This window comes from Takifugu flavidus, chromosome 15, assembly GCF_003711565.1.
Source record: "Takifugu flavidus isolate HTHZ2018 chromosome 15, ASM371156v2, whole genome shotgun sequence".
NCBI lineage: Eukaryota > Metazoa > Chordata > Actinopteri > Tetraodontiformes > Tetraodontidae > Takifugu > Takifugu flavidus.
In genome coordinates this window covers 6,777,457-6,793,868 of record NC_079534.1, presented here as the reverse complement: position 1 = coordinate 6,793,868, position 16,412 = coordinate 6,777,457, and the positions used below count along the sequence as shown (strand labels likewise).

The window sequence follows — 16,412 nt, the reverse complement described above, 5'->3', positions numbered from 1 at the left end:
TAGTAGTCACCAGGAGCTCCATCCTACTTCAGCCTCTTCTCATGTGTGGCATTTTCTCTGTAGGATGGATACTCCCAGTATCATTTTGTGGGCTCTTCTTCTACGATAGAGAGAGACAGGCAGCGTCCTTACTCTTCCTCTCGTACTCCATCCATCTCTCCGGTACGAACCTCACCAAACAATCGATCAGGTGAGTGTGGGTTAGGGTGTGGGTTTGTGCTCTGGTAATAATTCAAACATGACGTACATTTACACATTTCTGCATGTGTGAGGGCACGTGCAGCTGCATCAGGAGATCCAACAATGCACATCATTAAATTACACTACATCATTTTTGTGTGATACAAGTGTTGCACGATTCCACAAAAGTCTTTTAATGGTAATTTTATTTTTTATTACTGTTATACATTATTGAGTTTCATTATATTGTCTTTAATATACAGTACTATTACCGTTCAGACATTTTCCAGGATACCAATTTTCTTGGTACATTTATCATTGTTTGCAAGGAAATAAAAGTTATTTCTTTAAACAAATGATATTAATATTCTGTATCATTCATCAACTGTGAAACACCAATAAAGTTTCACTCTGACTTTTACTATTTCAATGCTGAAGGTAGGCCACCAGAATTAAAATGACTAAATATGAGGCATGAAACTATCGCCGTCGACATTACATACATAGAATTACTATAAAGGGCTGCTACAGCAATAGTAGATGTTGGTGTTCAGGCATTGTTTATGACATTGTTCATGAAAATTCTGGTAAGCATTTGAAATTAAGCAAAGCTTTAATAAAGTCCTTTTGTATTTCTTTATGTAATTTGGCCTAAACAGCAGCAGTTGCCACAAGAGGTCAGGAGCGGACAAATAATAAGTTACTACTAAAAAACTAATAATAATAATAATAATAATCAGTAGCAGAATATCTCAAAACTGTTTGACATTTCTGACCTTCTCTCATTATCCCTCCATTAATTATCTCCAGGATGAGGGGAGGTGACTTCAGGTCTGCCTGTCAGATGCAGACCTGTCACCATAGGTAAACCTCACGTTGTGTTAACAAAACAGGGGGAAATGAGACTAAAAGCAGCAGTTACTGAGGATATCCCTGTAATTTGGGTTATTGTCAAGATACCTGTAAATGTTCAGAGAATAAACCAAATGTATATTTTGGATGTGTTAATGAGCCCCTTTGTGTGTGTGTGTGTGTGTGTGTGTGTGCACATGTGTGTGTGTAGCAAGTGCTCCTGCTTCACCAAGAGACATGATGGCATTGAAGGAGAGGAAAGCTGAATATGAGACCACTGGCAATGCTAATTACCACAAGGGTGAACATACATCCCGGAAGGACGCCATGGCGGGTGGGTAATCCATAAAACTGCTCCAATATATTGTTACTGAATGAGCTCACATTCAGGAGTAGAACCACCTTTGTTTTCAAGCGCATTACTGTGTTGTGAGCTTTACTATTTTTTAGCGGCCAGAACATTTCACCATGCCAAGTGTTTAGATCTCACTCCATCACCATGATACATTAGGAGATTTCCTGTTGCAATTTATGAAATTAGCATTTGTGATACATCGAGACCTGTGCTTCCCATCTGCAAATGTGGAGGATAGCATATTACTCCTCCAGTCCTTGCTGAAAATAAATGTGATGGTTTTGGGCCTCAGGTCTTGGGTCGTCCATCTACACTGTGGTAGTGCATAGGTTGGAACCACGTAATAAAATCTCGTATAAGTCCATACAGGGTTCCAGTCTGTTCTTTACTCGTCAGTACTTGAACGATGGTTCCACGCGTATGACTGACTGGCATAAACTTCCTGTGTCTGCAGGTCAGATTACCGGTGGGTCTTCAACGCTGCACAGAGGAACATACGTCTCACCTACCGATGACCTGAAATATAACCAGGTACATGGGTTACTTTAGTCCAGAGAGGTGACAGTCATGGTACACACATCACTGTGGTCTGCACGTAGCGGCTGTTTACTGAGGCCTCTGCTGAGTCTGACAGTAGAGACTGAAGTAGAGGTGACTCTCATTTTCTGCTGATGTACGACTGGACTGGATCCCATCCCGGCTGCCTGTGGGTGCCATTCACACTCGCATTCACACCTGAGGTCAGCCCAAATGCATGTCTATGGAACGCAGAAGGAAGCTTGAGTACCCAGAGAGGCCCAAGTGGACATGGGGTGAACGTACAACTCCACACAGAAGTGCCCTTGGCCCCCAGGGGATTTGAACCTTTGACCACTGCACCACAGTTGCCAAAGTGATGCATTGACCTAGAGTTTTTACGCTTTCTTTTTTTTGGGGGGGGGGGGGGAGATCTGATTGGTAATGAGTGCAATTTTAGAATGTATTAATGGGCAGTGGAGTTAAATTAAAGGCAACAGAGCAGGTAAGCTCCAGCTGCTGATGCTGAGGCTGTTATATAGAATCATAGTCCATTTCTAAAGGCCAGGAAATGAAGCTATAAAAAATGTAATCATACGTGTGTCACATTGATGATTTCCTCTTCTCAGGTGTCTTCTCAAGGGCTGCCTTCAGAGCCCTACCCTCCATTCCAAAACCCTCCCCCACCTGACAACAGCAACTACGAGGACCAGGCCTACTACGAGAACCAGATGCATGGCGCAGGGCGCCGCCCACAAGGAGAGCTCAACATGCATTTGCAGGGGCTCAAGTCCACAGGCAACTATGTAGACTTCTACTCAGCCTCACGGCCCTACAGCGAGCTCAACTATGAGACCAGCCACTATCCAGCCTCGCCAGACTCCTGGGTCTAAGAGGGGATGACTGTGGAGGATTTGGGCAGAAGGGAAAACAGCAAATGATGGACAGCAGAGACAGAGAAGCCAGAAGAGAGACAGTTTCCCTCCCTCCTCATTCCCCTCGTGGTTTCTGAGTAGCATCAATGGTAGCAGAGCAGCAGGGAAACGCGTGGGAGGAGAGGAGAAAACCCGAGATGTTAGACCCGTTTGAGACGCAGCAGAAATGGATCGGACTGAGTAGCAGCCATGCATGTGCATGCACACCACCAACAGGCACACTTTCTTTAGTTTGTTAGCGACCGTTGCAAAAAAGGTTCACCATTAGGAGCAGCGGTGGTCGTCTGAACAGAGAACTATGGAGGGAGGGACAGAGGAAGAGGAGGCGTTATATGAAGGACACAGAAAGCAAGAACTGGACTAGTGGACTTGGGAAGGGATCGTTTGACCTGAAACCTGTAAATATGTAGTAAAACAGTATGGTTCGTAGTAATGTGAAGCACAAGAAGCAGAGCTGTAGGACAAGTAGGACGTCTGTCACACCAACATGTGTTTGTCTCTGTGGCTTCAGTGATGATGTTTCCTCCTCTGTGCAAAGGCAACGGCTCCTGGATGCGATTCATTTGTAACTCTTTTCTTTTGTGTTTCTACTTTTTTAAAGTCCCAATTCTGCTTGTACAGTGTCCGATGGACATCCGCAGAGATGCACTGTCGTCGGAAACGGTGCGCCTCACTCCTTCATCGAACCACATGGGAAACACTCCAAACACACACACACACACACACACACTTCTTGATGCGCGCGCAACATTTGCAGCCACACTTTAGGAGACTCATACAGCCGTTAAACACTGGACCTGAATATTTTGTATCGAAGCACCGATTCTGTTAGATCGTGGTGTTCTTGTCGTACATGTACTGCCCTGCAGACAGATAACAGCACAGCTGCCAAACTATCGAGAGAGAAGCTCAAGCAGGTTTCTGTTCCCTCGTGATATCACCAAACCTTTGGATTCCTCGGCAGCTCAAAACCCCCCTCCCTGTTCCCATGAGCCACCTGGTTCGGGTGAACTGTGTAAATAACCGTGCCAAACGATGGTCCTGTCCGGGCGAACCGAAGAGACAGACCGGGGTTAGGAAACCGGTTTGTAAATGCTTTGGATTTTCCATACCTGCCCCTGGGGCTGGGGCAGAAACACTGAGGGAACGGGCACAGCGAGGCTTGCTCCAAAGTTGTACAAAGCTCGGTGATTTCAGTGTTGTAAAATACTCAATGTTTGAAGTACAAAAGCCTCTAAGAGATGGTTGGCAATTCTGACGTCATGGTAGACAAAACTGTCAAATAGAATATGGATATATATTATATAAATATAAATATATACTTTTTATGTGCAGATGTGGATGTCACTTATAGCAGCAACATTAAGGAAAAAGACTTGTAAATGTAGGCACACGTAGGGATTTTGTTCACCTTTTACTTTTTGGTCAACACTCAATTGTCAACTTTGTGTAGTAATGTTGTTGCCGTGTGGAGTAGACTAGACCGGGGCCCAGGGACACACACTGTCACTACGGAAGTTCTAAAAGGTGCTACATCAGTGAGGAATATTTTCCAACATGTCTGTGTTGTTGTTATTCTTTTTTTTTAAAGTGTGTTTTAAAGCAGCAACCTGCTGATGTCCTGTTGAAATTAGGCACGAGAAGAACAACTCGAGTCTCCGACTGCTGAAGTGGCACCCACGAACGCCTGACGTTTCCCTGAAATCTGAACGGCAAGCTTCTATTTTTTCCCCTTCTTTTTATAAGACACATGTCCAGAGGTCAAAAGGTCATCCTTTGCTTTAAAAACAACTGTCCACCCGAAACGAGGGATGAGGAGCAGACCGTGTTGCTTTGTTCGATAGACTGACATGATGTACGTCCTTGTGACCCTTTAGGCAGACTGTAAGAGCTGTAGGGGGATAGAATATTGGTATTTTCTTTTTTGTTGCTAGACCAAACATGTTTTACAAAGAAAATTGTGAGTCTTTCTATTGCCTCAAACAGATTGCAACTGTTCCAAAAATATAAATGGACCATTGAAAAAGCTCTGGTGTTGCCTTTTTGTTCTAATGGTGTGTGTGCTGTGTTAATACTCCTTGGAACTGATCTTTAAAACATTTTTTAGATGTCTACAGTAATTTCGCCAACAAAACGTTAATGTTTGAACAACCTGGAGTGCGTGTGTGTGTTGCTTAGGCTACAACAAAACATTTAATATTCAGTTCATCAACAGAGCAACTAATATGAGCTGAGGTCTGCACCGTAGCAACATGGAACCGTAGCAACATGCAACAATAAAACCTTCAGGCCGCAACATTCAACAGGTGTCGGCCACTGCAGTTCTGAAAAATCGAAAAGGCGAAAAGATTGTGGACACTCACAAAACTCCAAGAAAATGAATTGAAATCTCCAAATTAAAATTGCCACTGATCATTGTTTCTAATCAATATAATAAAGTAAAATAGAAAAATGCAGCCACAACATTCAAAACAAAGCTACGACTGATATTGTGGCAGACCGGCAGTAATCCTGACTCCACAGAGGCACAACCGCTGCTCAGCGGTGCCTATTAACTGTTGTGTGATTATTTAGGGGGAAAAGATAGATTATAATATGTTATAGTAGTTATAGTCAGCTATAGTTACACACAGTCTATGGGAATGAGTTATTGAATCATGATCCTGAGAGACATTCAACCATCCTTGTGTACATGCTTGCTTACTTCTGCTCATACATCGACCTTCTCTTCTTCTGCTCCTTCCATCATGTAACTTGTTGAGCACCTTACAACAGGACACAGCATGTCTGCATGGTGCTATGATAGCAAAAATAAGGTATCTGCAGTTTAATGTAAATGAATTAAAATAAGATTATTTTTTTCATTAAACAAAGTATTTAAGTTAATAACTGATATTGACTAAATGTACCGTAACTCAAATTAACAAAACTGTTGTGAATTTGTGAAAACTGTGCAAGAGTTATCCTCAAAGACAGAAGTTAGGAACACCAAGAGGGTAGCAGTGAGAGAGAATGCTTCTCTGGCACAGGATGACAGGGTTGTGGATCAAATCATCCATTTCAGCTCTCTAAGGTGGCGTTCTAGTGCGATCCATGCTATGCTATTCTTTCTCTCATGCACTTTGGGAACCACAAGATGTATAACTCAAATAACAGTGGAATATCAGTGAATATCAGAATATCAGTGGTGCTTCTGTAGTATGTTCCCTCTCAGGAAGAGACATTCTATCTTTAAGCCAGATCTGCAGCTGTATTGGTAGCATGAGGGGCAGTCTGCCCTGGTCGTTTGGGTTTCCAGGCTGGTTCTGCATCCATAGAGTCTGAGGCATCTGTTGTGATGAATGTTGTCAGTTAAGGGTTGGAGTTGGCAAATGCTGGGCCTCATAAAGGCACCGTTTTGAGATTACTGGAGCTTTTATCTGCTGCATCAGTTTATTTTATGTCCACCTGAACGTTTTGCTCTGAGGTGAGGGCCAAGAAGGAACAAAGCGCTGCCATGAGCAGGAGCTTATCAATGGCAGTCAGGTGGTCTAGGTGGGTGCAGGTCCTCCTCGGAAAGGGAAAGAAGATTTTTTTATCTGCACATATTTTGAATCTTTTAATGCATCAAGAGGCTTGAGAACAGCTTCATCTTGGAATATCAACATACTTAATATTATTCAAATAGTGGTAGATAGATAGATAGATAGATAGATAGATAGATAGATAGATAGATAGATAGATAGATAGATAGATAGATAGATAGATAGATAGATAGATAGATATAGATAGATAGATAGATAGATAGATAGATAGATAGATAGATAGATAGACAGGACAGACGTCAGGACCACAGGCCTCTAGTCACAAGCTGGGCATCAACAGTGAGTGCTGCGACTGGAGGCCCTGAGGGTTGTGAAAGTCCAGGTTTATTTGGCTCACGGAGGTCTACACAAGGCCTCAAGCCGTCTTTGGGTTTCTAGTGGAGGACTCACCCGTTTAGATGTATTCACTATTCGATGATGCCCGCTTGAAGTAAGTGAATGGGATCTGCCAACGTCTCAGTTTTTGGTTGTGTAGTTTTGCGAGCCTTGTGGATGAACATTTAACCCATCCAAGATGGTGAGTCAACACTGTTCACTGTGCATGGTTGTGCTTCATTCTGAGCGCTTTAATCAGGTCCAGGCCAAAAGCCCAGTAGTGGTGATCCAGCTTTTATGTTCATAGACTGTTTGGACTTTGTTGTCATGAGTTGAAATGGCAACTATAGCTTCTGAACAGTCAATGACAGGCAGACCACATTTTACAAAGGTGACTGGTCTAAGTCAATGTTCTGCCCAGGGACAGTGATACAGCCACTCCAGTATACATTTATTAAAGAACACGAAAATGTATCTGCAGTGCTTCAATGTCCATTTGACATGTATGCACTTACTCAGGGCACAGCCACACTACCGCACTAGGCAGTTGTAAAGCTTACTTCCCCCTATAGTCGGAATTATTTGGCTTGTCACTTCTCGACGGTAGTCGGAAGAAGTGTGTTTTGGCATGGTACCCAAACACTGACTCTGCCCACTCCATTCTCAAGTCACTACTAGTCTCTCATAAATCCAATTTAAAATGTTCTTTACCTGCTCGGTGGCGCCATCCGCTGGACAAACGTATTTTAAAGGCTCCTGCAGTTTAAGCTATGAATAAAAATAATTGTATTTCCCCCCCAAAATGTATCCTATAAAATTGAAGCCCTCCACCAAAACCAGAAGCAGTATCAATGCACTTAAGAAAGAAGCATCCACTGATTGCAGCGATTTATTTCAGATGATTAAACAAAATTCACATACACATCTATGAAAAAGATCTGACTTTAAAACAGTGAACTGATCTGGGGTCAGTTATGTTCAATAAAAATAAACAACAGATTCTGTTCAGAGTTTCTATTTGAGGGACATTGATGTGGAGAGCCAAACTATTTGTGGCTTCAGAAAATTCAACTGGACTTCCTTTTGTTTTTCAAAGCCGTTTCACATTTTATCCAAGAAGCTTCTTTAGTTCTAACTCCTGCTGGACGATGGAAAATATGAGAATATTCATTAACACTAGAGCCCAACTAGATGCAATAATTGACATATTCACAAATTTTGAAAGAAACTCACAATGATACTATGGCAGGACGAAGTATGATACACTGATGTGGGGTTGCTATTGTCTAGTGTCAGTTACTACTGATGGAATGATGTCATATGCAGAAGAAAAACAGATCTGAAGTCACCCTTGCTTGGTCCAAAGCTGATTATTGACTGTGGAGGGACATTTATTCTGGTCAATCTTCAGTGTTTGGCGCCACCTGCTGGTGGCATACTGCAAAATATTCTGGAGGAACTAGAGGTTTCTTCTACAGAAGGAACATACAAGCCTCTTAATGGTGTACTTTGGTGCATTGAGTTATTTACTCATTGCAGGTTTTCTATGCACCTGACACCAGCAGCACCCCCTCCACTGTGTTTCATAAGTCCATCATGTCTCCTCCTTTCATTTTCTTCTCTTGAGACTCCGTCCAGGCTTTGTTGAGCATTCTCTTCATTTCGTCGTCCCCCTCCGCATACATCTTTTTCAGCATGTTCATCAGGGGCTCGCTGGAGTCGCCAGCATCATCTCCACTGAGGTTTCTGTCGTTTTGAGCGGAATAGTGAAGGTTTTAAATCATCACATTTGCATTTACAACAGCACTCCATGTAATATAGTCTCCTGTTTGCAGTGAATTATATTTAAGTGTCAATTACTTTGATTTTGTAACATCAAAAGAATAATGCAAATTGTTAAATAATTTAACCTCCATTACTACAACTTCCTAATTTGTGCAAAAGGGTTAAGAGATAAAACATTACTCTGGACTCACTCTTTCTTTTCTTTGGCCTGTTTTTCCACCTTTGTGAGGCAGTCCCACTTCTTATTTGTTTGCTTCTTGCACATGAGTAGGACTATATCAGTTTTTATCTGTTGAAGGAGGGGAACAGAGTTGAAACAGGTGAGAAAATCAGAAATGGCACATATAATTAATACAAAACACGCATTTTTACCTTTTTAAAACTGTCATTTGGGTCAATAGGATGTAAGAGGTTGAGGATGTTCATCTGGTGATTTTTCCCATTTAAATCTTTCACCAACACAGAAAATGACCTGCAACAGAGAAAAGGGTTCTATAAGACCGCACGGGTTGAATCTGATGGACCAGCCAGGCACATTTAATGGAAACCGTACCCTTCTCTAAAGTTGACCTCAACATTTTCTGATGGATTTTTATGGACATCCTTCAGTGTAAGGTATATCTTGACAAACTTATCTGACTGGTCCCATGCTGTAAAAGACACAATAGTAGTAATAGTAGTGAAAAAGCTCTGCTGTATTTGCACAAATGACCTGAGCTGGACCTGAACAAAGCCACCGTACCATAGTTGGTGATCTTGACTGTGTACGGTGCTTTAGAACGTGCAGAGGGGTCCGCGTCTCTCTTTACTTGCTGCTCCTTCTGTTGCTTTTTAAGCGCAAGCTCTTTTTCCACCTTTTGCTTTTCTTGCTTTAGCAGATCCTGTGCCCTTTTCCTTTCTGCCTTCCCCAGAAGGGATCCCAACTCCACTAGATCAGCCTCCAGCTGCTTTATCTGCAGTTGACAGGAGACAAACGTTAATTACAATACATAAACAACTTTTGGACATTGCAGATACGAATTTCATTAGATTACACAATTCAAGACGATGAAAGAAACTGATCAGTCATTTATTACAGCCAATCAGAAAACAATCACCCGTTATGGTCCATGTAGACCTGCGGGATCGTCCTATTGTATCACAGGAAGTGACGTTAGAAACAATGACGTCATCGACACCCACTGCAAACTAAAAACCGTTGCAAAAACGCAGCTATTAACAAATTGCTGAAGTGACTGAGTCTCTTGAATTATAAATACCCCCACTCGCGTTAATTTACATTGTATCCTTCTCGACCATGCTGATAGTGGTGCCGAGTTAACAAAGCTAAGGTATGAGTGAATGCTGGAATGTTCTGGTATATTCCACAGCCCAACTAGCTAACAATGCTCATGTGACGTGAAAATGAAAGTGCGTTTTAAGTTGTTTTTTTTTCTAAATCTTACTATTATAGAGACAGTGAAGACAATCACATCTGAACAATTTGCGTTGGCTTGGAAATATAATACATTTAAGAGGATATCGATGAGGTAAGTCAGCGAACCGAAGGAACGATTATGCAAGCCTTACTTTACCGACCAATAAGAAACAGACTGATATACTGCTACAATTTTTACCTGTTCGGTAAGCTCCATTTTTGCGTTGTTTTTACTAGTTATGTCAGTGAAGCCTCCGCATAACCTGCCCAGCAGCTATGAATCTGCAGCTCTGTCGCACCGACTTGCGTCTGTGAATCTTTTGTCCCGCCTCCATCTTCTTCTTGTGATTAACTTTACCTAAGAAGACGCTATCGCCGCCTACTGGACAGTGATGATCGTCCCTTTCTGAGTTAGTCTGCATTTGATTTCATACGCTTAGTCAAGAAAATAATTTTAGTTTTAAATTTGTCATCCACACAGTTAGTTATAAATCATCTGCAATAAAAAATACAAACATAATGGTTTGTGACAGTTTTATTTGTTCAGTAAATACATCAAATTAAATCAACCTCACAATTTTCTCTTAAAATAATGACTCATCTTATTAGAAGACAGTGCCAGAAATGGACTGAAATATCGATCTGCAATTTAAATTTCCAATGACGAAAATGGCCACTGGGACCTTGGTCACCACCTCGCCCTCATAATCCCAGACATCTGATTGTGGTCGGCTAAGTGGCGGAAGACAATCCGACTCAGTCTCCACCTCCGTTTCACTCCACGTGGTCTGGAAGTCATTATACATCTGTTGCGGATTCTCACCGGGCAACTGTCTCTAGGTAGTGCTGCAATTTCTTTATCTGCCAGTTCCTGCAAAACATATCAACATTAAGAAAAAATCCCCTTTACAAAACACTTGTGTGTCAGACTGTTGCACTGCAAAATTAGGTGATCTAATGTGAATGACAAATCACATATTGCTCTATCTGCAGTTATATGTTTAGACACATTTCTAACACATGTAGACACGTCTTAAATACAGCTTAGTAAAACCATTCATTCACCAAAGGTCTACAAAGAAATAACAACAGGATATTTAACACTGTCTGGATTAAAAAACAAACAAAACATCTATATTAAACTCCCACACTGTACCTGGAGCTCTTTGGGAAGAATTGTGTTCTTTCTCATTGAGTTGATTCGTAGTCTTTCATCCGCATATTCAAAAGCCATCTGTCTTCTCTTGACGTCCCTCAACATCCTCCAGTCAACATAATAACTCCTCACCTGCTCCACGGCTCCCCAGCAGCTTCCCAATACCTGCACATGTCAGTCACTTCGTCAGAATTTGCAAAATCTGATGACAATCCTGCTATTAGACAACAGACAGCTATTTATTGACTGCAGAGTTCTGTCAAGGAGGGACGAAGCCGTCCACACCTTAGCCTGATTAACCAAGTGAATATAGTTTAGCGTTTAAACAACCCAAATAATCATCTTATTGACTACAGAGTCAAAATACAAAAATGAAACACAACAATCAACGTCCATATGGACGTTATCTAATGCTAGCTAGGAAGCTAATAGCAGGAAAATATATAGCTAACATAGAAATTATTGTTTTTGCCTTCATACATAAGCAATGCGTAAATTAAAAATCGAAGAAACAATATATAGTATATAGATAGTTACCTGCTTTGGGGTGTAAACGGTGGAATAAAGGGCATTTAGCCCTGAACATACTATCCTGTGGGCTGCCATATTGAATTGATTCAAAACCACAAAAGAAGAAGCAAAAAAAAAAAAAGAAAAATCCGCCATCTATAGACCTGGCGTGAGAATATTTAAGAGACCTAAAAAACAAAGCTATATCTAATTTTTAAAAATATATACATATCAGGTATATATTAGTTGTGAAAGTAGAATTTCTGGAGAAAATAACTGTCTCATTTCTGTAATAAAAGGTATTTAATCTGAGATTCTGTATACGCTTTAAATCCAAGACCATTGCAGTACTGGCCGTAAAGCACGAGATGGCAGTGTTTATTTGCGTTTACAAGCTTAATCCATAACTTATTTTTGTTCTATTTTGTTGTTGTTTTGTTTACCATCTATAGGAATGCGTCTCTTAAATCTGAGTGAAATCCCGAAATTTTGGAAATCAGACCCATTCTTGCTTTTTAAACATAATTAGCTAATATGTACATTCAAGAAATGCATTTACTGTATTTTACACTTGTGAAAGATACATACTGGTTTGTGATAACACGTGACAAGTGTGTGTGGTTTTAGAAATGAAAGAAAACATTAAATACACATTTATGAGTGTAACCTAGATATATTAGTATCGTGATGCAACAGAACACACCAGTAATTCTGAGTCTGCAAGAAAGAACACATTTCTTTCTTGCGTGAAACTAGAATATTTTTTACATCAAGTCAGAAATTCTTTCACGAGAAGCAGCACATGATAAAATACCTTTGTCGTTTGACACCAGCAGTAAATCACAGTTAACTGAAATTTGTCCTTTTTGCTGATCTTGGCTTATCATTTAAAACCCTATTGTGACTACTTTAATAACACCAGACAGGCACAATCATTCTCTGAAAAGAATACAATCCTTGAGATTATCAACTTTTTTCTTATATTTTAATATGCATTATAAAGGACGGCCTCTATTATTCTTCCCTACTTTCATTTTCACAGTTTTCCAGCAGATAAAATTCCCCTTTTCTGTTTGAAATGAAAAAAGTGGCTCAAAATAATGATTTATGTTTTTTTGCCAAAGAAGATCAAGAATACATTAATATAAATGCTGATCAGGACATATTTTCACAAGCCAAATGGTCAAAATAATGTGTGCGGTCATATAATCCAATAATAACTCTCAATCCTCCCTCCCGTTGTTTAGCAGAATGGTCTATAATAGAGCATTATGTTCTCTTAATGTGTAATTTCTTCAAACAATGACTGATGATATATACTCACAACAGTTGATCTGCAGACACCAAGTTATAATTTTAAGGTCATAGACCTAAAAAGGTAATTTTGGACTCTCAAGACATAATCTTTGTGCTTTTTATATAATTATCAATACCATTATTTTCTCTTTATAATAGCAGAACAGATTTGTGCAGTCTTAATATTTGGAGAGGTTCTCTGAAACCTAAATGTCTAAAAATTGGTTCCAAACTTCTTTCGGAAATTGGATTTTAAGAGTCAAGTTGCTCTTCCTGATATTTTTGCTTTTATCCACTTGAAGACATAACAGTCTTTGAATTTCGTGTCCAAAGGTTTTTGTTTTTTTTTTTCTGATAAGACTTGGACAGAATAAAAAGAGACCAGAAGGTAAAAAGCCCAGAATGCAAGTTAGGGACCAGAGTTTTCCATCACTATAACATTTTTCAGCTCATTGGGTGAATCAATGACTTGATTGATTGGTACATTTTTGCTTCGCAAACTTAAAGAATGAGACAGAGAGTCTGAGGACAGAAAAATAATGGTGAGCAAAGAATAAGTGCATTTATCCTGAATTCTTCCATTTTACATTGATTTTAGAGCGACTATATTACCTTATATAATCTCACTGACACCACGGGAGAGATGGTCAACCTGTTTCTAAAGTACAGGCAGATGGAAACATTGTGATACTGTCCCTCATCTCTCAGACATCTTTTCCCCATCCTTTGATCATAAACAAACTTAAAAATACATGTTTAATGTTGAAAGCAGGAGTAACAGTTTTAAAGCATCTGCTTTCTTATTTTCCTGCTCCTGCATGGCTGATAGAGAACAACTAAATGATATCAATCAAAACTACAGTAAAATCTTTTGATGTGAGCGGACAAGGCACGTCCCCGCTGCAGGACTGTGCGTCTCTGCTGTTCTGAAAGGAGGAAAAGCGGCAACAGTCCCTTTGATTTTCGAGAGACGCTGCACAATTTTTGTGCGAATAACATTGTTGATGTGTGTGTCCTCAGAAGAAAAAACCCAAAGACGATGTCTAATGTCAGAACTGAAATAAGTCCGTGTATGTGTGTGTGTGTGTGTGTGTGTGTGTGTGTGTGTGTTGGGGGGGTTTGGGTGGGGGCAGGAACATCTGTGATTATACTTACTTACGGGACCACCTATACTCTGACAAGTGTAGCCTAGAGATGTAAACACAAAAACAAGCAGAAATATTATTAAAATTTTTAAGAGGACTTCGGCCCTTTTTAAATCTGTAAAGAAAGAAACAAATGACATTTGGAATACACATTTGGTTTGCCAGGAGGCTGAACAAGTTAAATCATCATAAATTCTAGAAGCCGACCTGGAACCTTCTTGCCAGGAGGCGACATCTCATGTATATTTGAGTCCGTCTCATTAAATTCCTGCTTGGTTTCCCTCCTAAAACAAAGCCGAACGCCATGCAAAACATGGCGAGCGGGGCCCAATTACGTCAGTCAGCGGACCTGGGGTCGGGTCCCCACGTGGCGCTTCATGGCGGGTTGCCTGCACCCTGGGATTCACATCAGCAGGCCGCGCTGGGAGCTGTGCAGCAGCTGTTCTCACCAGTTTATCAGTCAGTCTGATGCTTCACACGCCTTGTCTCTTTCAATTAACACACACTCCTGCTTCACTGGCCGCTCACACGCAATTAAAGGCTGGTTAATTACGGTGGCGGGTTCATCATCTTTTGCGCTTACAGCACCTGTAGATTGTGGGTTTTGGGAGAGCCTGTTGCACTTTTCCCTGTGTGGTCAGGACAGGTCGCTGCCCAGACTGCTGGGGTTCTTTTGCATCATCTGGTCAAATTAAAAACAAGGAGGCAAAAAAAACATGTGATTATCCTACAGATGCAGCAAAGACACAAGTCATCATTTATGATAATATGAACATAAATGAGCAAACATAAGGCGTCTGCATGTGTGTGGAAAAAACCTGGAAACCAGTGTAGCCCCAGCATCAACTAAACTGATGTTGTCCTTGTCTATAATCAATGAAATTTTGATTCAATTTCCCTATGGGGATGAATAAAGTACATCTTGAATCTTGAAAATTAAAAGGTTTTTGAAGGGTTGAAAAGAATGGGGGGGGGGGGGGGTATCTGCGGCCCCTTGTTTGGAGCCATTTGTCAGCTCTCATTTTGCACAAGGTCTCCCCTTCAGATTCCATCGCTCCTCACACTAAACGTGCAATCAGGGCTATTTTAGTTGCCCTCGGCCTGTGTGCGATTAACTGTGCCATCAAAGAAAAGAGGCAATGTGGTTTCTGGATATTTACTCAAAAAAGAAAAAGTTCATAAATGACATGAAGCTATCAAAGTGTTACAGAGCTTCAGGGTATTTCATGCAAAATTGCCCATGAAGGATGCTAATGACTGAGAGATATTACAGTGCAAAGATGAAAACAAGGTTTTTAATGTTTCAGTAACTGGTTGATTTACGGTAATCAGTGTGACTAAGGGTGAAAACGCAATGAGGGTTGAAGAAATTAAGCAAGTACCACCCCTTCTCTACACATTTTGGGCCAACGAATTTTTAACAAATGTAACCAACTTTAGGGATGCAACATGGTTGCTACTCCCGTACCAAACGCACAAATATCATGATTGAACTCAAAGTTCGGCCTGTCAGCAGCAGACGGATCATTTTCCAAAAAACCGGAAATGGAAACATGCTTTCTGTCGCGCGGTCAACAATATATTTATTCCCCAGGTGCTACGCAAATTACATCCGCTGACTTTCTTCTCCCAATCACGCTTTAAAATACCACAAATGGTTGTCGTATTCAGCATGAAAAAACCTAATGTTCATTTTTACAAGAGGGTTAAAGATGCTGATATTAAAGATCTGAACAGGAGACAGATCTTGGGATTAATCTCTGATATACAACAGGAAAATGCAGAAAAGACTGTGATGGAATGTTATATAACATTTAAATAAAAAAATATTTACGCCCCGGAGGAAAGAAAGCAGCTGGTTTTGAGATTTCCATTCATCTGGGATTAACATCTTCTCATCTGATGCTGCATATTACTCCCCTGGAACACATTGGACAGAAAAATCAAACATGTATCGTATCAAAATCACTTCATTTATCAAAATCACTTCTCAATGAGGTCCCTTGAACAAAAAATGAGGAGGAAATATTATAAATGAGTGAATATTGCTCTCATTTCTATGATTGTGAATCCTCTGAAAATCACATCCTTGGGGTAAAACCACCATGTCAGCAATTTCTCTCATTTTTGTTACTTTTTCATCAGGAAAGATCAACGCAGGGTTGTTGGACCAACACTGCTGTCACTTCTGCGAATATAAAACCAAACTGCAGAGAGTCTGGAGATATTCTAAATGTTTTCTAAAAGTAGCCAAAGCTCTTGAGGGTGAGTTTGGGGCTGAAAATGAATCCTAATACACACTGACATTTGTGACAAACAAGGTGACAAGTTTGCAGGGTGAGTTATTGTCTGTGTGGCTTTCTGCA

At 40.6% G+C, this 16,412-nt stretch overlaps 4 protein-coding genes across 13 annotated transcripts in view; 1 reads left to right on the top strand and 3 right to left on the bottom strand.

Moving 5' to 3' along the window:
• Nucleotides 1-4,866, top strand: part of ctnnd2b (catenin (cadherin-associated protein), delta 2b) — a 79,370-nt gene extending 74,504 nt beyond the window's left edge. For all 8 annotated transcript variants that reach the window (XM_057057510.1, XM_057057509.1, XM_057057503.1 and 5 more), the window contains 4 exons: nucleotides 64-190; nucleotides 1,244-1,366; nucleotides 1,842-1,918; nucleotides 2,533-4,866. In XM_057057510.1, the coding sequence (XP_056913490.1) occupies nucleotides 64-190; nucleotides 1,244-1,366; nucleotides 1,842-1,918; nucleotides 2,533-2,796 (591 nt within the window). In that variant the 3' untranslated portion in view covers nucleotides 2,797-4,866. The remainder of the gene's footprint in view (nucleotides 1-63; nucleotides 191-1,243; nucleotides 1,367-1,841; nucleotides 1,919-2,532) is intronic.
• The window catches only part of lyn (LYN proto-oncogene, Src family tyrosine kinase), a 162,279-nt gene that overhangs the window by 92,247 nt on the left and 53,620 nt on the right, over nucleotides 1-16,412 (bottom strand).
• On the bottom strand, nucleotides 7,600-10,304 carry cacybp (calcyclin binding protein). Of its 3 annotated transcripts, none has more exons than XR_008954073.1 (7): nucleotides 10,139-10,304; nucleotides 9,265-9,475; nucleotides 9,076-9,172; nucleotides 8,895-8,994; nucleotides 8,714-8,811; nucleotides 7,971-8,483; nucleotides 7,600-7,875 (listed from the first exon to the last, which is right to left on the bottom strand). XR_008954073.1 is itself a non-coding variant. In XM_057057515.1 (7 exons), the coding sequence occupies exons 1-6, from the start codon at nucleotides 10,154-10,156 to the stop codon at nucleotides 8,321-8,323; spliced, it is 687 nt and encodes a 228-aa protein (XP_056913495.1). In that variant the 5' UTR covers nucleotides 10,157-10,304; the 3' UTR covers nucleotides 7,600-8,209; nucleotides 8,290-8,320. The 3 variants fall into 3 exon arrangements, 2 of the variants coding, with proteins under 2 accessions (XP_056913495.1, XP_056913494.1); XM_057057515.1 differs by having other exon boundaries at nucleotides 7,600-8,209; nucleotides 8,290-8,483; XM_057057514.1 differs by having other exon boundaries at nucleotides 7,600-8,483.
• Nucleotides 10,460-11,771, bottom strand: mrps14 (mitochondrial ribosomal protein S14). The gene is made up of 3 exons (XM_057057517.1): nucleotides 11,633-11,771; nucleotides 11,096-11,260; nucleotides 10,460-10,810 (listed from the first exon to the last, which is right to left on the bottom strand). Exons 1-3 carry the CDS (start codon nucleotides 11,759-11,761, stop codon nucleotides 10,628-10,630), a joined length of 477 nt encoding a protein of 158 aa, XP_056913497.1. The 5' UTR covers nucleotides 11,762-11,771; the 3' UTR covers nucleotides 10,460-10,627.